Raw genomic sequence first — 26,369 nt, forward strand, 5'->3', positions numbered from 1 at the left:
TTATTGCGCCGATCACTACGCATGTCTTTTCCGTTAAATTTTTTATCGGGTGGATTTGAAATCTTCGGAGCTCCGAATGTTTCATGAGTGAGAAACGTGGTTGTCTCTTTAACCATATAGACTAAGGGCGGAAGCCCGGTGTCCACGTCGGCGTGGTCGTCCTCCAGTGTGTCGCCGGGTGATTGGTTGGCTGTTGATGACATGGATCTTGTCAGACATTGGTGGTGCCCGGTTGCTTCTTTGTTTGGTCAAACAGTAGAGTTGTTGTTTGGTAAAGGGTCGTTGGACTCAGAGATTAGTTAGTATTACGGTTGTAGCCCTCTGGCCTTCACCTATTTACACCCTTCCATCTATACAGGTTCGTTGTTTTAACAAGGGTGTGTTGGTAATGTGGCTTAGGCGTCAGTTTTGGTCATCCACTAACGTGTTCTCTTTCTTTTTTTGGGGGCAGAAACCCAGTGGATAGATTGACCTGTTATCAGAGTTTTTGGTGAGATTTGACTCTCGCATTGGGCTCGATGCTTCAGAGGAACGTCCTTTCCTCTCTCTCCGTCGATCGCCTCTCTCAATCATCATCTCTTCCTTTTTCTTTCTTCAGAAAGCCCTCATCTTCTCTTCGTTTTCATCTTTTCTTTACCTTTATCTTCTAATCTAATCAAACCCTGAAGAAATGATGAAGAGAAAAAAATGGTTCCATATTTTGCTTGGAGGTTTGTTGGCTTGAAAAAAAATAAGAAACAGTTTGTTTTCTCTTTCAATTTTTTCATCATTGTCTCTCTTTTCCTTATCTTTCTCTTCAATTATCCGCTCATCTCTCTCATCTTCTTCGTCATTTTTTTTTCTTTCCGATTTTGATTGAGAACAACAACAACAACGAGGATGGTTGGGATTTTTTTGGGTTTCTGATCTCTTCTTCTTTCTCTCTCTAGCCTTTTAGATCTTTTTTTTGTGGGGGTTTAGCAGTCAAATTTTTATATATTAATTTGTATATATCTTTGATGTTGTAGGTGCAAAAAAAATGGAACTGTCTTTTAGCATCCAGCATCGCGATGAAAGTGAGTTTGTTTTTCTATTTCCTTCCTAAGTTATTGCCTGATTTTTGAGCAACTGGTCATGGAATGTATATGTTAAAGAGCTTTCAGGTTAGAGTTTGGGATCCAAAGAAGCCCTTACTGTCAAGATTTTGCATAAATCCTATGGTTAGAATTTTGGAACCCCATCTCGTGTCTTGATGTTTTATATGGGTTATTTGGAGAAGCAAAAGTCAGAGTTTTTTACTTTTCTTTCTCTCTTTAGAAAGGAAACCCCTTTTTCCCATTTTCTTGCCTAAGGACTACTTCTCAGTGAAGCAAAATGAACTCATTCTGTACACGAGAACCTTTTGACCCTTGTTATACAAAAGACTCTAGAGTTAAATCTGACAGCAATTGCTATCAACTCATTCATCATGGCTGCTTTTGGCTGTATAGCTCCATCCCAGCTCTCTCTTCCCATCCCTTTCTTCATCTGTGCATGTCTTTTTTATTGGAATTGTGAGATTGCAAGTAAAGGAGTTTTCTGTAACTTTTCTAACAGGAACATTGGCAACCAAATATGAGAAACTTGGCGGTAAAGTGAAATGGATGGGCAAGCCTGATAAGGTAATCTAATTCAGCCGGATCTAAATGTTCAGGAGTTCCTCCATTCAATCATCTTTCCACTTGTTTATGTGGAGGTTTTTTTTTTAATCAATGCAAGCATTTTTGAGATGGCTGCAGCATACATTGGGTTAACTTGAATGCTGAACAATGCTCAGAAGCAGAACAACTGAGTAGATCTGCTTTTGTCTGGAAACGTTTGAACTTATTATATTCTACTCAGAGTGCAAATTATTAGGCCTTTATTAGTTTCTTTACCATTATTTGTACTGATAGCTATTATTACTCAAAAGTTCATTCATGAAATTTTGTTGCATATACTTTTTCAGAAATTTTAAATTAAGCAAGCTGATTAATTTGAACCATAGCAGGATAGTAAGTAATCTGGGTGAATGTCAGAGAATATTTTGGAGTTTTCATTTTTTTATTGACCCTATCGAAGAAGTAGAGAACAACAAAAGTGATGAAGTAGAGGGGTGAGAGCGAGTGAATCAAGGCTATTTCCTTGAATTGTTACCGTGATATATTCTAAATGCATTTACTGCTTTCCCTTCCTCTCTAATTCTCATCTAACCTTGCCTATTAGTTAGTTAATGCGTCATGTTTAGTGGTATCACCATCTGAAACATCCTTCCTGACATTAAGAAAATTGAACATGTTATATGACTTGGAAATTGTAGTTTTTCCATAATCTAAGATTTTCACATGGTCTTTGGGGTTTTGATTTGAGACAATTATCAGAGAAATATCATACAGTGCCAATTTGGTCTCTTTTTTGCTAAAAAAGTTTCATGTTATTCTTTTTAATTGTCAATTTTTCTTTGTGTCTGAATCTGATTTCAAAGTGCTAATCCATGTATGGTCAATTCATGTCAGATCATCTATAAAGCAGCTGCGGAAATGGCTGCTATAGATCCTTCACAGTGTGTTGCCATTGGAGATTCTCTGTACCATGACATAAAAGGTGCAAATGCCACTGGTATCTCATCAGCATTTATCACTGGTGGGATCCATGCGACTGAACTTGGACTTGATACCTTCGGAGAAATTGCTGATGATTCTTCTGTGGTTGCTCTTGCCTTAAGACATGATGCTTATCCATCATATGTGTTGCCTTCATTCAATTGGTAGTCTGATGGTGAGCTTTCTTTTTTCATACAAGAAAATAATGTTTCTGTTGCAAAATGTATCTTGATCCTTTAATTCTAGTGGACTGTCATCTTAAAAGATGGCCAGACGTTGTGCCAAAATGGTATAAATACTGAGTACGTGAATTAGGAACCTTTAGGAAATTTGGGATTATATAATTTTAGGTTACGAGTCCTGGTTTGAAAGGAGACAAGTAATTAGCCCAAATTTGAGCAAGTACCTTTAGTTGGGTACCCAAATAAGCTCCATTAGTTGTTCAAAAATGTTATAGGCTATAATCAACGTTTAAATTTCTTGCTCTGATGTATTCACCCTGTGTTACAACTGCCATGACTATTCTTACATCATTGGCCGAGCTTGCTGTACCTCTGTCTGCGCATATATTATTGACTGGCGTGATTGCGTATCCGTTGATAAAGTGAGATCTTTTTATTCTATTTGCAGGTTTGAGAATAGAGGTTCTACTGATGCCATTGCTAATGTTCCATTTTCTATAGCACCCTTTGTAGCTACGGCGCCAGCTTTTAAGTTACCGTTCAAGGAGCCATCATCGTGCTTTTCATCTTTGTTTTGTTGTGATCAGTTGTCTCAACTACAGCAATGTATGAGAAAGCTGCTTATTTCTTGGTAGCTAATGGGTTCTAGGTTACAAGCAATGGGTGGTAATATAGTTTTAATTTAATGACTGTATGTTCTGGGTGACAGGGTGATCAGCTCATTAGCAGACTTGTCTTTACTAAAAAGTTCAGAAATACAAATTGCTCAATTTCAGAATGCTACTTGCAGACAAGAAAATAATGATGCAAACAAGAGATTTTTTGGTGCAGTCAAGTTATGCATTTCTTCTACTAAGAGTTCGTTTCACTGAATTTCTGCTTGTGAGAAAGAGATGGGAAAAAATTGTCACTTTCTATTTTCTTGTATTTTTTTGTTAACTAATATGCTCCAAGAGATCTAGGATCTTTCAGAACAATTTGAAGTGTCGTTTTATGTATTTCTATGAATTGATTTATTGTGTTTTCATTTGTTTATTTGTTATTGTTAGGGTATAAATGAAGAATTAATAGGCGAATTTGACGGTAAATTTGTAGGTTTGGAGGGAAAGGATACAATAGAGAAAAATGAAAGCTTCCCAGAATATCATACCCAAGGGTTCTCTCTCTCTCTCTCTCTCTCAGTGTCCGTTTTTATCTGTTAAATCCACTTTTGATTAATTAAGTTTCAACTATGACTTTTTTTTACTGCAAATATCCTTATGTTAGTATAATTTGCTTTAAATTACTGGTAGTTTAAATTGCTTGGAGTATAATTTTTTTGTATTGAAAAATTTTGAAGTAAGTGATCTTACTTGATGGTCAAAGTAGAACCATACGAGGCCCTGCTGGGATTATTATCAATGGTTTCTTACTACAAACATATTTTTTTTAAGTGTACAATGTTGAGGACTCTTAAATGATAGGGAAGGTGGGTATATGATTTCTGAGGTATAAAAATTGCTAATGAGTCAGGAAATCCTGAAACAAGGTCTCTGACCCTAGGCTTGAGAAATCTTGAAGGTTTCTGAACCTCCCTGTTTGGCTTGCCTCTCCATGTTCTGTAATTTTGTTTTTCAGAATTAGTTATTTGTATCATTTTAATTTGTCGGTTTATTCCTAATACCAACTTACTATTCTTGTTCCATGTTTTTCCTTCTCATTTTACTTGAAATCTATGCTCTTTTTTTCACATGTAAATGCATATTTTTCCTTGGCATCGTTAACGCAATATTTTGTGTTGTCTCTTTCTTTTTGGCCGCTTGGCAAATTGATTCGATAATATTCTTAAATCTTAACTGAATTCTTTCTGCATTTAGAAGCTTGATTTTATTTTCTTAAATTTGTTTTCTAACAACCTTCCATTCTTTGTTTGCTCCCTGCATAATCAAATGCCGTTTATTTTTATATGATATTGTGGATTTTTTTAATTCTTCTTTTTCCTTTGCTTGCATATAGTTTTGGGATAATTTGTTGTTTATACATTTTCCCCTTTCCTTGCTTTGTTTGTCAAACCTGTCATTCTATAATTCTTTAGGGGCCTATTATTGCTTGTAAATGATGGGTTGTCCTGACTACTTGATGTGTATTGTGTATAAATTTGTATTTAATTGTCTGTGAAGATGGCAACTTATGTGCCGTAACCTATTTTTGTTTAGTGGTTTTGTTATTCTGTTTTATTTACTTTAAAATCTCACATGAAAAATGCTTCTTTACTAAAGTGAACAATTCTGATTCGTACACAACTTTTAGGATATTTCTAAATTGTTGAGTCTTGCATCTGTTAGTAGCTTATATTTCCAAAATGCAAAACTTTTATGTGTTTTTATTTGTGGATTTAGGTACTTCTTCAAACACTGCATTTGGTAAACCTCTCTTCTGCACTCCTTCGAGAAGTAATAGCTGGTGTTAACAGGTATGCTTTGTTATTCAATCGTTCTTTTTCTTGTGTTTCACTTTGACATCTCAGTGGCTTTTTTTTCTTAAATTAAAAGTGGATTAAAATCTTGGAGGTTTCGCCATACCCAAGGGACGGAGAGTATTATTTTGGATTATAAGTGTTTACTTAGGCCTCAAGAACCCCAAGATTTTAAGTCTTCGAGGCTAGAAATCTTTGTATTCACTTGAGAGGTTGGATGCCTCCCTTCCACTTCATTCGTGACTTCTTGTACTAAGGCATGAATTTGGGTCTCATATATATTTGTCCAGCTTATATTTCCAGAATGCAACAACTTTTATGTGGTTTTGTTTGTGCGTTTTAGGTCATTCAAACGCTACATTTTACTAAGGCATGTACAATTGTTTCCTTCTTTTTACTTTGTTTAGTCCAAAGCCTCTGTCTCGCCGAGCTCTTCGCTAAGACGCGCTTCTATAATGCTTTTCTTATTTGCTTTAGCTGGATGACTAGAGATGACAGTTGATAGTGGTGGCTTGCCTTTCACTTTTATCCTAAATTGACCAAAGACACGTCTCACCAGGAGGGAATCTGCTTGGATTATTCTCACCAGTTTTAATGCTACTTAAGTTTGTTGTATGTTTAGCCTTTTTCTCCTTAATTAGGTATGTTTAGTCTTTTGATGTATTGTTGTTTAATTTATGTTTCTTTTACCATGAGATCCTTGTAATTTTGTAGTCTTTAAATTTTTATGAAAATTTTCATTTATTGCACATTATTTAATATTTGATTTGAAATTCATTTGTTAGCTTGCTTATATGCAGTTTCAATGTATTGATGTATTCAAATTTTGGTTCATAGCTTGTTTTCTTCAACATGTATATAAAAGGGGGAATGCAATGCCTCAAGAGGGTGCTTGTGTTGCTGACGCCGCAACATGTGATTGGTTGGAGAGTGTTCGTCCAAGCCTTTCTTAGGTTCCCATTTCATTTACTTTTTCATTCTTTTTAAACGCAGATGTGATTGATTGAAGAAGGTCACTTGCTCTCCCATTTCTTTTCCTTGTTCATCGCCATTCTCCTCTCTCTCTAAGCCCATCTCTCTATTTTCTTCTTCATTTTCCTAAATGTCCCCAAAGCCCTTCTATCTCTTTTCTTCTCCATAATCGGCAACATCAGGACCAAAACAGATGGTATTTTTTTTTCCTTTCCCTCCCTAAATTTCTCTAGCCTTTTGTGTTTCTTTTTAGCTTTAGTTGTCTAATCTAATCTAATCTAATTGGTATATATTTTTGATATTGCAGGTGAAAATTTTCGAATCTTTTCCAGCATTCTTGTGAGACTCTGAGATTTTTTCCCTTTTTTTTAATTGGGTTCTAAAACACTTGGTTAGCTTTGCTCCTTTTTTCCCCTTTTTTTTGCCTTGTATTCTTCCTTTTTTTGACATATTTGTATCTTGATTTTGCTATTGGCCAAAAAGCATTAAAAAGGATTTAATAAATTTTAGAAAGTTTCTTGGAACTTTTCCCGATCTAATGCCTTTATAAGAAATTGTATCTTGATTTTGCTCTTGCCCAAAAAACATTAAAAAGGATTTACTAACAAATTTTATAAGTTTTTTGGACCCACGTAGTAGTTCCAGAAACCCTATCTCGACATCATCTCCTTCAAATCCCAAAGGGTTGCCGTCTCTTCTCTCGCCGATCCCTTCTCGCTCTCCAAAACAAGGAGTATGGTTGGAAGAATTAAATCCAAAAACAAGGAAATCTGATTTTCTGTCCATGCTTTCTTGAGAGACCGAGGCTGTCAAGAGAAGATCATTATCAAGAAAAATTGTATGTGATTTTGCTTCTTTCAGTTTCATTCTTCCAGATCTCAGTTTTTTCACTATTTTTTTACACGCATTTTTAATAGTTCTCCTGTTACTTATTTGTTCTTTTTTCCCTGGCCTTCTACAGCACCTGTACAAACTTATGTGATTTTCTATTATGTATGGGAAAATTGCTTGGTGTATTTTTTTGGTTGTTTTGGATTCATGGGTTGTTCAAAGCACAATGTCTTTGGCTAAAAACTTGGTAATTATTTCTGTGTAACATTTTATAACCTTCTTTTTTTCTATTTGTTTCCATTTTGCATATGAACAATCTATTTTTGCTCATATTTATTGTTGTTCACTTTTTGGGTTGAATTTTATAGGGGTAATGCTTTGTTTTGTATCAGTCAGTCTAAGCCCAAGCTTTGGGCTTTTAGCATAGTTCAGCTTTGGACAGGTAAGCTGTTACACTTTATTTAGCAAAATATCTTAGTCAAATGGATGTGCTTGTATACTAATAATTAGTAGATACCTCTGTTGATTAAGAGAAAATGATTAAGTTTCTGTTGATTATCTTTTCTGCTATTTAACTTGCAAACGGTTTCTTTGTGTCCTTATTTAGCATTAAATTAGATGGACACCGGGCTCTTCATGATGGAATTAGGTATTAAATTTATCGACATATAATAAAGCAAATAATGGCCTTCTACTACTTTTAAAGTGCTGATTGTAACCTTTTTTATTTCACCTTTCGTTTTAATATATATAACTATCTCTATGAATGGAAATTTTTTTTACAACGGTGTCTGTATTGTGTATATAATAATGTAATGGAAAATTGTGTATTTGTAGTTATTGCATGTTTTATATTGTAATTGAAGATTGTTCATTTATTATTTGGCTACACTGGTGCAGTATGCCCCAACCTATGAATTGTACAAAAACCTTTGCCCCATACTTTTGCCTTCAGGGATAATTATATGGAAAAAGCTTGTCTGGCATATAGGTGCATAGATAGACACAGATGTTGATGTTCCTGTAAGTGAAAAAAGTTAGCTTAAAATGGGAGGGCTAATGATAAAAGAAAAAAAAAACTATGATATACTTTTGGAAAATATGGTAATTGCTGCTAATATTTAACCGTATAAAGTGGATTTTTGCAGTACCACTCAAGAATGCTTCTGCCATCTGATTAGCAAAACTACGTGTTTAGTTATGTAGGAAGCAGAATCGGCCATCCTTGAAGCATTATCAAGATCAAAGCCTGGAACCGTATGACCCTGGATACTAGATTTTGCACTAACAGTAGCTATGTGATCTCTGTATTACCTACTATAAATGTATATCAGCTCTTGATGCTTTATATCTCACGTGGATGGTGTTATCATGATATTTTTGTTTGGTTTGAAATCTTGTACAACTTGGTCAGTTATTTTGTACCAAGAGTTTCCATTCCTTTTGCTACTGATGTATTCAGAGGATAGAATTGTGGCCTATATTAATAATCCTCCTCCTTTTTTGGTCAAATGCAATTTATCCCACTAAAGGTGATATGTAAGCAGAGTTTCTTTTCATCGAATTTCTTGAAGTTACAGGCTAATGAAAACCTTTTTGGTTATTGTACTACACAGTAATGTGTTTTTTGGTCCTTGGATTAGTTTGAAGTGTAAGATTCTAATAACAAGGAAAAGCCTTGATGCAACACTACACTCTGCATTTTTTTTTCTTCCGGAACAGGTTTGATATGTGATGAGAACCTCTGAACTGCGGTCTACTGGTCTCAAGTTTCATAAATGTACATTATCTCATGCACTCATCTTTCCTTTTATGGGATTCTAGCTGTTGACGTCCATCCAATGATCAAGGGTAGAATTGCATCCAGGCTTGTGTAACTTCCTTTTTCCTTTTTTTGTGTGTGTTAAGTAGTTGACCATCCCCTATGCTATTGATGTATTGACAGGATACATCCTGCATTAGTAATCCTCCTTCGTTTTTGGTCAAATGCAGTTTATCTCACTAAGGTTGATATGTAATTACGAAAACAGGTGATTGGTTGTATCACATTCTAATAACAAGGCCAAGCCTTGATGCAATACTACATTGGGCTGTTTTTTTTTTTTTTCATTTTGAGCTACAAAGTCACAGCTTTTTGTGTACATAAAAAATGTAAGGCAGCATTATACGGTGATATATTATTTTGTTTGCTTTACATATTTACAATGCCCGTATAATTACACCTTTCCAGTACAACTGATTTTTCGCTCATATTCCTATATAATATAGCTCCATTTTGTGCTGCTAATTTTCATTCTCCCCTATATTACTAGCTAAACGTTAACTGGGCATGTATACCACCGCGCATAGCGCGATGTTACCACCTAGTTTAGACTAAAGTACGATGCTTTGCACGTCTTCGAGTGTCTCCTCCTCTTTAGGAAGCTTGGTTACAATTGGCTGCGAGAATCTGTGAACCTGCACAGACATATTTATTATTTGATCTCTTCCACAAGGGATTCTGTATAAAGCAAAAATCTTGGAATAAAACTTTTTCCTTGTTTGGTGTCCTATTGCTGTGACTCTAGTTCAGAGGACTGATGGGCTTTTGCGCGTACAATAATTGCAGGTGAGGGAACCGGATGCTAAGGATTCCTTTTTTTTGTTTTTTCAATTAAATAAGCAATGCTGAAACACAATAATGGTTGGTGTAAAACGCAGGCTGGGCCAGCCACTAGTAACCTTCTATGCATGAATAATCAAATCATGACTGCAAACTTCACCAACCATTACGTAAGACCGCACTTACTCCCGGTCCGGTCCAGTGTTGGACAATTCGTCGACTTCTGCTAACAAAGTCTTCGGTCTAGTCTTGGAAGGTTGTAGGTCCAAGATTAATTAAAGCTACATGGCGTAGAGTCATGTAGCTTTGACTAAGGCTTTTAAGACAATTAACGTTTGCTTGACGCACGTTGGAAACTAAGTAAACTTCTTGTCGTAACAAGAAGGTGTGTGAGACATTATTACAACGCTAGATAATAAGATAAATAGGCTACAAAATTGAGAAGGATTTGGCAATTGGCATCCAAGTCTTTAGTCATGTCATCCAAACTAGTAACAGCTATCTTAGCCAATTTTGTAGTAGTTCACATAGGAGTTGGTGTTGGTGCAGCAGCTTCTAACGATTTTGGGTTCATCTATCAAGGATTTCAATCATCAAATCTAAGTCTGGATGGATTAGCCACGGTCACCAAAAATGGCCTCCTAAGGATAACCAACACCACCAAATTACAAACGGGGCACGCCTTCTATCCTAATCCCCTCAAATTCAAGACAAAATCTAATAGTTCAGCTTTCTCCTTTTCCACCCAATTTGTGTTTGCTATCGTGGCTGAAGTACCAGGCATGCCTGGTCCGGGAATGGCTTTCGTGATTGCGCCAACAAGAGGCCTTGCAGAAGGGCCCTCCACTCGTTTCCTCGGCCTCTTCAACACAAGCACCGATGGAAATCGAACAAATCACGTTTTTGCGGTGGAGCTTGACACTATCCAAAACCCAGATTTTGAAGATATCAATGACAACCATGTTGGTATTGATATTAACTCTATGACCTCCAAGGTATCCCAGCCAGCAAGTTACCAGGCTAATAACAAGAATTTATTTGACAACTTAACTCTTAGCAGCGGTCAAGAGATGCAACTTTGGGTCGAATACGACGGGGTGGCGAGGAGAATCGATGTTACATTAGCTCCAGTAGCGGCATCTAAACCACATACTCCTCTTTTGTCTTTGACATATGATCTTTCGCCAATTTTTCAGCAAAGCATGTATGTTGGCTTTTCTGCAGCCACTAGTCCACGCGACATAGGATCATCTCATTTTATACTTGGATGGAGCTTCAGGATGAATGGCGTTGCGCAGGCTCTTGATCTCTCTCGGCTCCCCAAGCTACCTCGGTTTGGACATAAGAAAGTATCTGAAATTTTCACTGTGGGATTGCCCCTGATTTGCATGCTTTTCTTGTTAATACTAATATCCGGAGTAGCTTATTATCTAAGCAGGAAGTGGAAGTTTGCAGAAGTGCTGGAAGAATGGGAGCTTGCTTATGGACCTCACAGGTTCAAGTATAAAGATTTATACATTGCCACCAAGGGGTTCAGAGAAAAGGAGATGTTGGGGGAAGGCGGATTTGGAAGGGTCTACAAAGGCGTTCTGCCAACAAGCAAGGTTGAGGTTGCTATCAAGAAGGTCTCTCATCAAGCAAGACAGGGAATGAGAGAATTTATTGCAGAAATCGTCAGTATTGGTCGCTTACGCCATAGAAATTTAGTACCACTCTTGGGTTATTGTCGGCGTAAAGGAGAGTTACTTTTGGTATACGAGTTCATGTCCAATGGTAGTCTAGACAAGTTTTTGTACAACCAACCCAAGTATATCCTCAGCTGGAGCCAAAGATTGCGAGTCACCAAAGGTGTAGCATCCGGATTATTCTATCTACACGAAGAATGGGAGCAAGTAGTGATCCACCGAGATGCGAAAGCAAGTAATGTATTGTTAGATAGTGAACTGAATGGAAGATTAGGAGATTTCGGCCTGGCAAGGCTATACGATCATGGAACCCTCCCTCAATCCACCCATGTAGCGGGATCTCTTGGCTACCTTGCTCCTGAGCATAGCAGGACAGGGAGGGCCACAACAAGCACTGATGTATATGCTTTTGGGGCCTTTTTGCTGGAGGTTGCCTGCGGAAGAAGGCCAATAGAACCCCAAGCAGCACCAGAAGAGGTCATTTTGGTTGATTGGGTATTTTCGTGCTGGAAAGCAGGCAATATTCTCCAGGCGGTTGATCAAAAGTTGGGTACTGAGTTTGTGAAAGAGGAAGCAGACTTGGTGTTGAAACTAGGCTTGTTATGCTCTCATTCAGAACCAAAGATTAGGCCGAGTATGAGGCAAATTCTGTTGTACTTGGAGGGATCAGTTGCCTTGCCAGATTTATCATCACTAGCCATGGGCGTTTCTGCTGTTGGTCTTGGCTTCGCCCATCCTGCTGGCTTTGAAGACATTTTATCGTCATTTGCTTTTTCCACAGACAAACGTTTTTCACATTCTGTGGCAGACTCTACTCTCTCTGGTGGTCGGCACTTAAGATGCTCATCATTCTGATTTTGTAAATTTAAAAAAAAAGAAAAAAGAAAAAGGAAAAAAGCGCTTCTACTACAGTAATTATTTTGTTGAATGCATTTTTCTGACATATGAGCACTAAATTTTGTATCAGATGCTAGAACATGTTTTGTGGTTTGTACCAGGGGATACTGGATTAACAGGACCGAGAGCGAGGCCTTTGAGTGGGGGAAGATATTTTCGAGATTTGACGACCTGGGAGTGGACCTGCAACATTTCTTTCATGCCTCAAGTTTTCGGAATCTTATGGCCCGAAGACTTTTCTAAGTCTGTACGATAATTTAATTTAATTTTTAAATTTAATAAATTCAAATCTTAATATATTTAAATCGTTTGATAATGAAAAATTAAATATTTAAATTTATTAAGTGATATTGAATTTTTTGGATAAAATTTGTTTCCAAAATTAAGTGATAATTATTCATTTATCACTAAATATGATATACATTTAAATGTATTAGATTTAATGTTTAACAATTCAATAATTTAATAGATTCAAATTTTAAACTTCAGTTTTATCAAACGCATCCTTAGTAAATGAAACAAAGAGTTGTCTACAGCTTCCGTGATCCGTAAGACATAGGAACATGACATGCTTTGTAACAAATGTTTAAACTTTTTTTTTTTCATTATTATACTGTGAGTGGAAAGATTTGAAGCCGAATTTTCTTACTTAAATTCTCTTCTTTGAGCCAACCAACTCGTTTCTCCTCCAAGGGGTACATTCAAATTAGTGATGAGCTTGTTAGGGCTCGAGGGTTTCTACAATTGTTGGCCATAGGCTGGTTGCTTAAGCAATGTCTAAGCTAGGAGCCTAGGAGTGAGCTGCTCCCGAGTTCTGAAAAATTTCCATTAGCCTGTTAGAGATTTTGGAAATTTTTATTAAGAGTCTTTCTCTCGATGCTCCCACCCCCCCCCCCTCCCCCAACACCACCAAATTTGAACTTTTGTTCTTTAAATATTTTTAACCTTGCTAGTTAGTTAATTGATCTATAAGATACAACTTGTTATTAATCATTTTAGCATTACATATTAACTTGTTAAAACTTTATCTATTACGTCAAGAAAAATTAATTCAAACTTAAACTGTGTACACCTTTCAAATAATCATTTCATTATAATTTTCAGCTTTAGGGTACGAGATTCAAATAATCACTTCAGTTTTAGGGTATGAGATTTTCAATTCAAGCACTTGGTTCTATATATGTGATCTTCTATATGTTAAGTTTAAACAAATAAGATTTGCATGTCTTGAATTGTTCTCTCTGTAAACATATAAATAGGAATGGCAATGGGTAGGGTAAAACCTAATACCCGTGGATACTCGATCCGATAGTTAATTCAATTAAATGACTAATGGATTATTCATTAGAGATTGGTATTGATGAAAGATTACAGATAGATAACCTGAGAGGGTTTGATACCCCAATACCCGATACCCTATATATATTCTTCGGTCTCAATTTTATAGTATAATTGCACATAACTTTAAACCAACTCGTTACACAACCCATAACCCTCTTCTTTTCTTTAGTTTGTATTTTTGTTTTCCATATTTGTCTTGTGAAGTGTTTTGTGCCATGTTTTATATAAAACTCATTATTTGGAAATGACCTTGTGAACAATTGTCTAAATCTTCTTTTCGATATTTGTTGAAATTGTAATAGCTAGAGGCATGATTTAGCTGGAATTCTCAAATGGAGACAATTGTGATTAAAAATGGAAGAATGTTGATTTAACTCTTCATTTTTTGATATGCAAGTTCTATGGCTCTGTCCAAATTTAAGACTCAATATAGTGCATTGATTTACCATGATGTATAAATTAATTTAGTTTGATAAAAGATAATTTTCTTTTTCTTTAAACTATTTAGATTAATAAATAGAAGGTTCCCAATGGGTAATCTGAATCCGTGCGTAAGAGGGTTTGGTAAAAGTAATTAAAACCCATAAAGTTACCTGATAAAGTTTGATAAAAAACTTAGATAAGCGGGTTAGAGTTTGGTAAGAAGGAATTTCGAGAATACCCAACCCGCTGCATCCTACATATAAACAATATTTACATCTATTAGTAGTATTATATGTGTACTTTTGATTTGCACTTTGAATTATGATTGCTCTTCAAAGTGTGATACTGGAGAATAGTCAAATTATATTTTTTTCCCCATAGGATTGTAAGAATGAGAAGATAAAACTGAGTAGTTATATCAGTATACAGCCATTGCATATTTCGATTTATCAGTAGACATACAACTTCCATAAAAGTTTCATACCCTTGCCTTTACTATTGTTTTGTTACAATAATATAATGATACAAGATGACTTGCTGATATAGAAATTTGACTTAAAACTTTTCCTTTGAGGGCAATTAGATCAGAGATTGGATGATTAAGCGTAAAAAAAATAAAAGAAATCAACATACAAGCCAAAACTATAAAATTACATTAGTAAAAATATAATTTTTGGTACACATACGAAACAAAATATCGTAGCTTCACCACTGAGATTAGGCCACAGATTGGAGTTTGCAATTATCATTGGCAATTGTAAAATCCCTTGATCCAGCTGCAATGTGATTTTAGCCAGATATGACTGCAATCAATGGAAACTATGTTTATCATTTATAGCACCACAATAAGTATCAGATTCATATGGTCTCCAGCAAATTGAACTCAAACCTTTTATTTTTTTTCTTGATTTTAATAGTTAATCTGAAAAATTAACCTATATAATGTTTATTATTTTTTCTTTTCTCCTTATGACTTGCAATTGATTTTTTTTTTTTTTTGAATTCTGGATGATAAAATTAAATGGATATGTCACGTTATTGACTCCTTGGATTGATAAAACCAAATGGATATGTGTATCATTCAAAATGATCATTTTTGATCCTTTATCTTTGAGATCTGTCTAATTTGGTCCATAAGATATGACCGCCTACCAATTTAACCATCATTTTTCACAAAATGAAATCAATCCAAGAAGTCAGTCCCGTTATACAGTATGTGTACTCTTGAACACAAAGGATTTGAATTTAAAAAAATGAAAAAACACATGCATACAGAAGGGTTAGGATTCTCTCCATTGGATTTCTTTCCAATTATTTATATCCAAATTACTATAATTTTTTTAAATTCATCCGATTATGTAATTATTTTACTTTCGATGTCTAGATCAACATACTAAAAAATGATATAATTTTGAGAATATTTTGACATTCAATTTGTACAAAAAAATTGAACAGTGAAAAATGGACCAAAAGTGTAAGAAAATTTTTTAATTATTAATTAGATGATAAAATTAGTCAAATTGTTACAAAATTTTATGTCTAGCTAATAAAAATGATGAAACATATTATGAATGGTGTGAATTTTTTTAAAACATTTTTCAAATCAATTTTATTGGGGTACAATTGTAGAAAAATTCTCTCCAGTGCAACAGAGAGGAGTCTAGTCCGCATACGCAAGCACCAATAGCAATTCCATGGATTTTGCTCTCCGATTTTACCTATATCCTTAATTAGAGCTCTTCATTAATAATTTCCATCAAATATCAGTGGTACAAAAATTATGAATGTGAAACTGTAGAGCTAATGGGATAGACAAAAATCACTTGCTGCTTTAGTCCTACGATTACAACATCAATCGTTCTTATATTCCAAGATTAGTGAAGATTTATGAGTTAAGGGCTCTAAGTAAGGATGTGGGAAAGTTAGGAGATGGAAATTGACAGAATTCTGAGCGAAACTTATGGATTTTTTTTTTAATTCTGCTCCTCTTTATTTTAATGGTACACATGCTATGTGCGTTACCGTATCCATTAAGGTTCTATAATTTTCTATTAAAAGTCCGATATTAACTTTATTTTGTAGAAATAAGAGCTTAAATTGATAAGATAACGGATCAAGTTGTTTTTAAAGGTCTACATGATGTCATGATGTGCACGTGATTGACTCCATGATAATTGTTTTAGTTTTCTATTACAGGTTCGATATTTCCTATCCTATCCAAACAATCTAAAAGTGGAAGTTGATGTCATGAACAGTGTTTTTGGTCCCCTATCAGCAAGGTCAACATATTGTAGTGTTTTTTTTACACTATATTAGCCCCTCATTCCAAAAATACCCCTATATTGGTGACAGAGTGTTGAGTTCTCTTGTTGGTGTTTTCAACTTTTTAAACCTTTTAATGGATATGCTTTCTGAACCACCAAGCCCTTGGCCACCACCAATATGCCACCAATATGCCATTCTTGCCATTCTTGTGGCTTGCTTCAAATCCAGACGGGTGCGTCGTGCACCCGTTTGGTCCGGTGGTGGTTCGGTCCACATAGGCTCAGTTGAGCCTTCTCGTAGATAGAGTAGGAGTAGGAGTAGGGTTGACAATTGACAAAAAAAAAAAAAATAATGGATATGCTTTCTGGCCATTTCTTGATTTGTTTAACAACTGCCAGAGTCATCAACCACCACTCCATGTTCTTCTCTCCTGATTATTTTATTATTGGCCTTTTGGTCTTCTGGCTTCTTATAAAATGGTTCTATAATCCTTTGGAATGCCTACTAATGTTCTTCTCTCCTGATTATTTTATTATTGCCTTATTGCTCTTCTGGCTTTTTCTAACATAGTTCTATAGTCCTTTTAGAATGCCTGCTCATGTGACTGTATAAGACTTCACCATGATCTTAATTTAGGTCCTGTACTTTGTTCGAATTGCGGCTTCTGCAATTTTACTTATGTTTAGATCTATAATGATCAAGTACATAATATGCAGCATTAAATCTATCACTCACGCGTTAAATATACTTGCACTTTTCCATCTCTATATATATATTATTTTACTCTTATCACTTTAAATTTTGTATTTATTTTTAGAGTACTTGTCACTGATTACTAGATATTGAACGAGAATGTCTACCTACCTATTGAAGATCTCATGGTTTCCTGACTTTCCAAGTTCATAGTTCTTGTTTCTTTCATCTGCTTATGAACAAAACTTGGCTTTATATACAGTTATAGGCACAGTATTGACAAAAAGTAGCAAACGAATGACAACTCGAACGAACGTAGTTGCCAGAGTCTTCTTTGTTAGGATCCAAACGCGGAATAAACAACTATTGAGATATCAAATGCATAGCAATTTAATGAGAAACAAGCCACAAGTATGAAAGATAAACGACACACAATATTTAACGTGGTTTGACTCCACCATTGAACCTACGTCCACGGAGAGAAATCTGTTCTTTATTATGAGAGGAAAAATCCTATACAAGAATACAACTTGAAACCCAAGCCCAACCCTTGTATACTATCTCTCATCTCCCAAGAACTCTCTCTCACACCCCATGTATAAGGCTACATGATGCCCCTTATGTCTCCTTGTGTCACATTGTATGTCTTTGTAGTATGCCAATCTACCTATTTATAAAGAACATTACTGTCAAAAAATCAAATAACAATTGGAAACCAATACTATTTCCTAAACTCATATAGAGTAGAAAATAATATCTAATTCTAGCTAAATAAGGCTTTATTTGACTATTACTTCAAATAACTAAATTCAATTGGGAAACTAGTTACTTTCCACACCAAATAGGAATCTTGACTAAAAGAAATTAAGCAATTTCCTAACAAATCTTCACCTTGGCGAATATTTCTTTTAGCAAACACAACAAACCATCCAAAAACTCCATTTGCCTTTAACTACCAAATAATATGGTACCAAACTACACACCCGAATCAATAAAGTCCTGACACCAAATTGATTCAATCGGCAAATGAACATGTGTAGTTATCCTGAATCCAACCTCCAGTTAACTTGTGAGAAAGTGCCTCAATTCACCATCTCCCTTTGCAGGATTTCTTCTCACCACCACTTGCAATTTGGGATCCCCTTCTGTGAACTCTAATCCTAACTATTGAGGCAATCAAGTGGTAAAGTCACCATACTTCTTCCCATCCTCAGGACTGTCTCGCCACATGTGGTTTCCAAGACTCCACATAAAACGAAAAACTCGTACCTGTCAGAGTCTTCTGGCGCATAGAAATTAGATCTCCTTGTTTCTTTGGGACACGTGCCACACCACCAAAAAAACAAAACCAAAATCTAAAATCCACCGGGATGAAGTATCAACCGTTGGAGATGTGAGAAAGTCTCCACCGATTCACGTCCAAAATCAACATTGGATTCCACCTTTTCCTTGACCCTTGAATCACCTGCCTAGATTCACCGTCAAGCATCTTCATACTTTTCGACTTTTCATCCTTCACCATCAATGCTTTTTGTCAAACCATTGAAATAAGGATACCACCCATTAAATTGTTCAATTGGTGACAGCTACCAATCCACTTGATTTCAATAGTTAACTAGGATCCAACTACGAACCTTGAGCAGCCCAATCTCACGACCAAACTCTGATACCACTTGTTAGGTTCCAAACGCGGAATAAACAACTATTGAGATATCAAGTGCATAACAATTTAATGAGAAACAAGCCACAAGTATGAAAGATAAACGACACACAATATTTAACGTGGTTTGACTCCACCATTGAGCCTACGTCCACGGAGAGAAACCTGTTCTTTATTATGAAAGGAAAATCCTATACAAGAATACAATTTGAACCCAAACCCAACCCTTGTATACCATCTCTCATCTCCCAAGAACCCTCTCTCACACCCCATGTATAAGACTACATGATGCCCCTTGTGTCTCTTTGTGTGTCTTTGTAGTATGCCAATCTACCTATTTATATAGAACATTACTGCCAAAAATCAAATAACAATTGAAAATCAATACTATTTCCTAAACTCATATAGAGTAGAAAATAGTATCTAATTCTAGCTAAATAGGGGTTTACTTGACTACTACTTCAAGTAACTAAATCCAATTAGGAAACTAGTTACTTCCCACACCAAATAGGAATCTTGACTAAAAGAAATTAAACCAATTTCCTAACATTCTTCAACCTGGGTTTAAGGTTCTCAGCCGCACCTCCTGTCACCAATTGGTTGGATGGTGTTGGTTTGTGGGTCCTCTTTAGATTAGTCTCTGACTCAATTTGGCGATGACTTCCTGAGTGTTCTAATCTAATTGAGTGTGTGTGTTTATTTCTGTCTATGGAAAAGAAAGCCAGAGTCTTCTTGACTTTTATAATTCTTAATCTATTTACCATTTAGCTGAATTGAACTTTTTCTTGTCCATCCAATCATATTAGCATACTCTATTATACTGACATTCTATTGCTGAATTATGACCTTCCTATAACCTATGAAAACTAAAATTTTATTGCCACTAAATTTTTTGGGAGGACAGTATCCTTATTTTGTATATATAGGAGATTATGGTGTGTCATTATACAGGTCTTATATCATTGCATGTGTGGTGCGAGAGTTTTACACTTTCTTTGTGTAAGCTATGATTGTACTATCATCCTTTAGATTACCATGTGCAAATGGCTCGACTGCTCGCAAGTTATTTAACTGCTTTAGTGTGATTAAATTTGGTTTTTGGTGTATGCAAATTTTAAAGGTAAAAAAGAAAAAAAAAATCTCAGTTTTCACTAAGATCTGGTTTCCTGGAAAAGATGGTTTTTAGTTATTAGTTTTAAGGCAAGAGAATCATGTCGAGGAATTTTCTTCTGGTCTAGATGTTGTTCATCTGCCTTTGTTATTGTTGTCCATTACACATCTATAATTTCTTGGGATAATTTTAGAAACCTCCGGTGAGGTTTTTAACAATTTTATCTAGCTCCTTTAAGGTTTGAAAAATTACACATGCCTCCCCTAGGTTTACCAAATTGGTAACAAAAAATATTTAATGGTCAAAATTTTGAATGAATAACCCAAAATGCCCTCATGAAATTGTAAAGTTCATTTTACCTTCTTATAAAATTATTTAAAAAATATAAAAATGCACAAAATCTCAAACCCACTTTCAACTCTCATCTCTATTATTTTAAATCTTTCAAATGACCATATCTCAAATTAGTACCATTATCACTATGAACACTACCACCAGCAGTTCCTTAATTCTAAAACTTCAATCAAAGTTAAAAAATCAGTATTTTTGAACTCAAAAAATTTCAACAACTATATTAATATAATATCCTATCTTTCAAATATTGGGTACCAATACCAGTCCTATCCTTTTCAAACCTTCAGCTTACATCTTTCTCTATTCATATCGAGATCTTCCAAACAAAGTTAAAATTAATTTGTAATTTGTTAAAATTGTGTTTAGAACATAATTGGTTATTCCACAGGTGAATTTTATTTTTATTTTCATTAAATATCTAATTATGTGATGCACTACATTCATATGAATAAGATTAGGAGTGGATTGTTTAGTTGTATAAAAAATATTAATATATTAAGGCTACTATGATCATTTTGTAGGGTCAAAGAAGCAATTATAGTATTAAAAATCTAAGAGTACTAGGTGAGATTGTCAGAAATCTCAAGGCCTTGAGGTTTCTGAAATTATCCGTAATTTCTTTGTCAACAATTATTGCTTTGTTTAATGAGTGACTGATATGCCTTCACATTTTCCTACGCTCATTTGCAGGCACTGCAATACTGTGCTTCAATAATTGCTGCTATCTGTAAATAGTCTAGTGTTTGACTATTTGCTGTCAACATAAGTGAAGCTTGGCCGATTTCTAGGGTAGTTAGCAAATAATTTGCCAACCTGCTAATCTTTTTGTTTGTATTCTGACTTACCAGTACAACTGCCATCTAAGTTGGCATCATCTGTAAACATAACTCACCCTGTATAAACTAATTAACAAGTGTAAGATCTTCCCTTTATCTCTCTACATCACCACTTGGGTAAAAATCCAGCCAGCGTTTCCTATAGAATCTCTGTAATGTCTTTCTTCTCCAACTAATTTTATCCTTTTTTAGATTAGGAATATTACATGCCAGATGAAAAAAAATACCTGGACAACCTCAAGCAGACGCGTGAAGCCCCATTAAATAGTACTTATAAAGATGAAATAGGACAACCTCAAGCAGATGAAATAGTACTTATAAAGATGGGAGACTACAGTAGTAGACTATGTTTTAGTGGATCATTAGTAGACTATGTTGAAATGTGTCGGTTGGGTCTTAAAGGCCTTAAATAAGGGATAATTTCATAAACCTCCACTTAGGTTTCTGATTATTTCACTGGCATCCCTTCAGGTCTCAAAAATTACACTAACCTCCCTTAAGCTTAATTATCTTGTAATATTTAGACCCAATTTATAATTAAAAAGTGATATTAGGAGAGAGAACATGATATGATTCCATCATTGTCCCTCATCTGCTACATGATTTAATTAATTTAACACCAAACCACATATTAAAGAAAAATACTAAAATTTGTTGTTTATCATTATGGATCAAATCACATATAGTATCAAAAAATAGTATCTCATTTTATATTTTTCATTTAATATGAGATCCAAATTACTCTTTTTAGTTACATACCCATTGTCAAACATGATCAACAACAAATAATAAAAAAAATTGCAACCAAAATATTACAGAGAACAAACTTTAACATTATAAATATTCTTGTCAACATATTAAGGTTAATTGTTGAGTTTTTGATATCATATGTGATTTAATCCCTAATAATAAGCATCCAATTCTAGTATTTTCTTTAATGTTTGGACGGATATTAGATTAATGAAACAATTTAGTAGATGAGAAACAATGATAAAATTATATTATCTTCTCTCTCCTAATATCACTTTTTAATTATTTGTTGGACTTACATGTTACAAGATAATAAACTCCAAGGGAAATTAGTGTAAATTTTAAAATTGAAAGAGAAGCCGATGAAATAGTTAGAAACTTCAAGGGAGGTTTCTGAATTTATCCCCTTGAATAAAGCCATATGACCATACGCCACATAGATTCATGACAGCGTATATGATAAATCCGCGGACCAAACTAGTTTCCTGTGAGAAAGAAAGCCCCAAGAACATAGTATTAGTACTCTACTTGATTTAGATTAATGTAATTGATGTAACAATAAAGTCAATTTCTTGGCCAGTATGACATAAAATTCTTGCACCTACAATCGTTAAGACTGGACAGAAGACTGTCATAGTGATAAAATGCTGGAAAATGCCAGGTGCGATGCACCTGGGGAAACGTTCAAGTGCGGTGCATGTGGATTGTGTGGTGATTAGGTAGATTATGAATGGGATTATCTGGTAGCAGTTAGTTGGCATGTCAATGGGAAAAATGAGCAAGTGCATGTATTGGTTGAATAACACAGTAGGCAATTGTCTAGGTTCTAAACTTAATCGTGAAACATCTTCGAGAGGAAAAATACTCAATTGTGAAATATATACTGGCTTTTGCCAACAATCTTTAGCATATGTACGTGTAAAGTGTTGGGATCCAAAGCAGAATAAATCACTATTACAAAATTAAGAACGCAATAATTTAATGACATCAAGTCACAAGTATAAAATATAAACAACACTAGGGGAAAAAGCTCGTGCCATGCGCGGGAGTTTAGTACCTATAATTAAAGATAGTTAATAATTATTATTTAGTATTTTGTAGTATAAGAATTGAAGTATGACAATTTTATTATGTGATATTAAACAGAAAAATCATAAATTACATATTGAGTAAAAAATATAATATGCACTGAAATATAATTATAAAACACAATTAACCACTTTGCGTCTAATCTAATAGAATAAAAGATCTACTTATATCTGCTCATGCACTTTAGGGATATTAAAATTTGTTGTTTAGTTTGAATTTGATTTTGATATGAGTACAATCCACCTCATTATCTTGTCATATAAGTGAGATTTGAACAATTGGCATACTTGAAGAAATCATTGCTAGTGGAATTTCGGTTCTTGCAAGCCAAATTCTTTGATTTATATTGATTCCAAGGGCATATCATCATGAAACATCCACATTGATCAATCAATCAATTATGATTTATTGTATGATTTAGGACATATAGTAAAACATCTCCTTCTCAGTAGGGGTTACAATCACAAAACATCAGTTTTTGACCTAGTTGCAAAGATATACAATAACTAACATGCTAATCTAGATGAATAGTTATCTCAAAAAAGGACTAAAACATCTTAATCCATTCAATTCAAGAAAACAATTAAAAGTAATGAAGAACATACTTTGGATCTACAGCCAAATACTTTTAAGTAGATAGTTAAATATATTGGCAAATCAAATGGAGTGAAAAATTGCCTAAATGGAATCATCAATAAAGTAGCAAACAATTTGAAAATTACCGTAACTAATAGTTAAAACAACAAAAGAAGTAGATGCAATCTATAAATGAAAAATTTTATGCTGATAAACTTATTCTAAACCACAAATAACAATTAACAAATGTGATCTCCTCCCTATCAAGCCTATCTAAAATGGGCAATTGAATTAAAACACTAAAAAAAGTATTGCATATACAACTTGCAAGATTACAGATTTCTTACAACCAAAAAAGTATATTAGATAAAGAAAACATACCTATTGAAAAAGATGTTGCAAAATAGGAAAGAGGAGTAACTAATATAACAACATCTGAATTCAATAGACTACATGATAGTGGAAAAAAGTTATAAGTAAATGAAATGAATTTGAATAGATGGAGGTTACTATGGTAACGGCTAAGAAACCAAACTTCTCTACTAATCAGTATTAATTGTGTCTTAACATCTATATATCATAAGTTTGCAAATAATTGACGAGAAAGGCTTTAAGAAATTAAGAGACTTGGATGTTAATCCAATTAAATGATTAAAAGGATTTTTATGTAATTTCACTAAAACACAAGCTGAATTCAATTGTACTCAATGTTTAATCGGATATCGAATATTGCCACATGTTAAACTTACCCATAGCTTTAAATGTCTGACAGAACATTTAAGTAATTATAAAAAAATCAAATTAGATATAATGATTCATATTCAATACTTCAATTGTACTTCAAATATTCTCATATTTCCAAAATAGCCCCACCCTTGCGGTTGAAATCTTTGCCTTAAACTCATTCTTATATAGTATAAGAACACCAAATTTAATATGATTCAATTTTATGGAGAGAAAATTCTTCCTTTATTAATAGAGATAAATCCAATACCTCCGCGCACTTAACGTGTTCGGGCCGGGCTGGGGCGCCGGGCCCGGGTCGCAGGGGATTAGTCGGGCCCCGTAAGGATTGACCCGGACACCCCTGTGTCGACGAAAAAAAAAAAAAAAAATAGAGATAAATCCAATACAAGAATATAAATTGAATCTCTCTCACCTCTCAAAATTCCTCTCACCGTGTGTAAAGGCTACATAGTTTTCTTGTGTGTCCTTGTACAGGATGTCAACTCCCACGTGTTTATTAATAAAATTTCTTGACCAACATCCATATAATAATAAGACATAACATGTATGGTAATTCTTAAACACATGCAACAAATAGGCACTTCCCTAGTTACTACTTCAAGTTAATAGAAACTACCAAAATCTGTTTACTTCTACACAAAATAAAAATGTCTAAAAGAAAATTGGATGCATGATAGTGCTGGGTAGTGTTGCTAGATTGGGACCGGCCAAGCCGGTCTGACTAATCTCACCATGAGCTGACCTTCTTTCCGAACTAGCTAGCAGTATAAAAAAATCAGTCAAATTATCAAAAATCAGCCAAACTAATGGCCTAGTTCGACTTTTTGGTCTCATTTTTAAACTTTTCTTTCTTGTTTTTCTCAAACATAATTTGAGGTATCTAAATTATAAAACTTTCATTTATTAATAGGAATAAAAAAAAACGCCACCACTTAGTATAAACACCAAAATCACTCACACCCCTAAACGATCTCTAAACCCAAGAAGTTTTCATCCCTTATCAATTTATCATCATTGATTTTGACTTGTATTAAAAAGCCATATTTCTAACAAAAATATCTCTAATTGGGTATAATTTGTTTTAATTTGGGTTTTCAACTAATTTTGGAAAATGAACATATTTTAAACATGATTCATATTTTTATATATAATTTTTAGATGTATATTTGATTGCAAGCCTAATATTTTATTTTGGTTTAATTTGAATTGGATATGATTTGTTTTAATTTGGTTTTTCAAGTAATTTTGGAGAAAGAACATATTTTAAACATGATTCATATTTTATATATAATTTTTAGGTGTATATTTGATTGCAAGCCTAATATTTTTGGAACATTTTGTATAGTTGACCGAAATACAATCAAGAACTTAATTTCAATATTTCTAAAACTTATAAAAATATAAAATAATTATGACATCATGCTGATATCAATGGATTTTTAAGATTGATCCGATCGATCCGACCAATTGACCCTTGATCTAATAGTTTAACCGAGTCGCTATTCGATCTGAGTTTAATAGTGTTGGTGGTGGGACTTAATGCTTTCTTGACCTTGCTTATTCCATTAACTATGATGCCCTGCTTGAATGATTTGTCTATGGTGCGGGACTATTGTACTCCATAGAAATTATTACATAGATTATATAAAAACCTTCGACATCATAACAAACAAATAACTACTAGTTCTAAGAATTAAAGGTCATCGATTCAAAACCTTCTATTTTCTTCACAGCTTCTAAAATCTCAAAAATTAAAAGTTTTTTTAAAAAATCAGCAAACAAATAACCTCAGTATGATTAACTGCATAGAAATTGGTTTTTTTCTTTCTTTAAAGGAATCAAATTCCACCTTAAACTGTTAATTCAAGTACCTTATTTACACCTTCAGGAACCTAAAGAAATTAGTGTGCTATCTTTTTGTAGAAGAAATCATCCACAAGTTTTAGCTAATTATTTAATGATCAGTTAATAACTCTCAAAATATGCAAGATTGAGGAGACATGAACACTCACAACTATTATCACATTGAATGTAGTTACTGATCATACACTTGCATTAATTGAGCCTACATTCCTCAGACCAAAAATTAGATGCAATTCCTGAGGATGGCTTTCTTCTAGGAAACAATACAAGGCCAAAATCTCTCTATTTGACTTTGACTAGTAGAGATTGAAACATAGAAGAATATTAAAAAAATTGCAGCGGGTTAAACAAGCAGATGAACAGTGCACGTATTCATATGTTAATGTCAACATTTTTCTAGTTTAGTTTCTAAATATGTAATTTTAGTAGCTAAATTG

At 34.3% G+C, this 26,369-nt stretch overlaps 2 protein-coding genes across 24 annotated transcripts; both read left to right on the forward strand.

The window, feature by feature from the left end:
- The first annotated feature begins 459 nt into the window (after positions 1–459).
- LOC113737069 (uncharacterized) lies at positions 460–8,552 on the forward strand. Of its 23 annotated transcripts, none has more exons than XM_072083448.1 (10): positions 460–710; positions 1,008–1,055; positions 1,576–1,640; positions 2,514–2,775; positions 3,231–3,938; positions 5,161–5,234; positions 6,075–6,405; positions 6,517–7,287; positions 7,409–7,482; positions 8,189–8,552. In XM_072083448.1, the coding sequence occupies exons 1-4, from the start codon at positions 671–673 to the stop codon at positions 2,766–2,768; spliced, it is 408 nt and encodes a 135-aa protein (XP_071939549.1). In that variant the 5' UTR covers positions 460–670; the 3' UTR covers positions 2,769–2,775; positions 3,231–3,938; positions 5,161–5,234; positions 6,075–6,405; positions 6,517–7,287; positions 7,409–7,482; positions 8,189–8,552. The 23 variants fall into 23 exon arrangements, with proteins under 23 accessions (XP_071939549.1, XP_071939553.1, XP_071939547.1 ...); XM_072083452.1 differs by having other exon boundaries at positions 8,239–8,552; XM_072083446.1 differs by having other exon boundaries at positions 6,517–7,047; positions 7,171–7,287; positions 7,409–8,552.
- A 1,505-nt stretch (positions 8,553–10,057) lies between these two features.
- On the forward strand, positions 10,058–12,303 carry LOC113737068 (L-type lectin-domain containing receptor kinase IV.1-like). The gene has a single exon (XM_027264315.2). It carries the CDS (start codon positions 10,119–10,121, stop codon positions 12,180–12,182), a length of 2,064 nt encoding a protein of 687 aa, XP_027120116.1. The 5' UTR covers positions 10,058–10,118; the 3' UTR covers positions 12,183–12,303.
- The last annotated feature ends 14,066 nt before the right edge of the window (positions 12,304–26,369 follow it).

The sequence above is a fragment of the Coffea arabica genome, chromosome 3e (genome assembly GCF_036785885.1).
Source record: "Coffea arabica cultivar ET-39 chromosome 3e, Coffea Arabica ET-39 HiFi, whole genome shotgun sequence".
Classification (NCBI taxonomy): domain Eukaryota; kingdom Viridiplantae; phylum Streptophyta; class Magnoliopsida; order Gentianales; family Rubiaceae; genus Coffea; species Coffea arabica.

What these genes read in the sequence shown, in the direction of transcription:
- LOC113737069 (XM_072083438.1), top strand. Translation starts at nt 671, where the DNA reads ATGATGAAGAGAAAAAAATGGTTCCATATTTTGCTTGGAG. An exon ending in CATCCAGCATCGCGATGAAA is followed by an intron (nt 1,056 to 1,575) that starts GTGAGTTTGTTT and finishes CTTTTCTAACAG; the next exon opens with GAACATTGGCAACCAAATAT. An exon ending in GGATGGGCAAGCCTGATAAG is followed by an intron (nt 1,641 to 2,513) that starts GTAATCTAATTC and finishes AATTCATGTCAG; the next exon opens with ATCATCTATAAAGCAGCTGC.
- LOC113737068 (XM_027264315.2), top strand. Translation starts at nt 10,119, where the DNA reads ATGTCATCCAAACTAGTAACAGCTATCTTAGCCAATTTTGTAGTAGTT.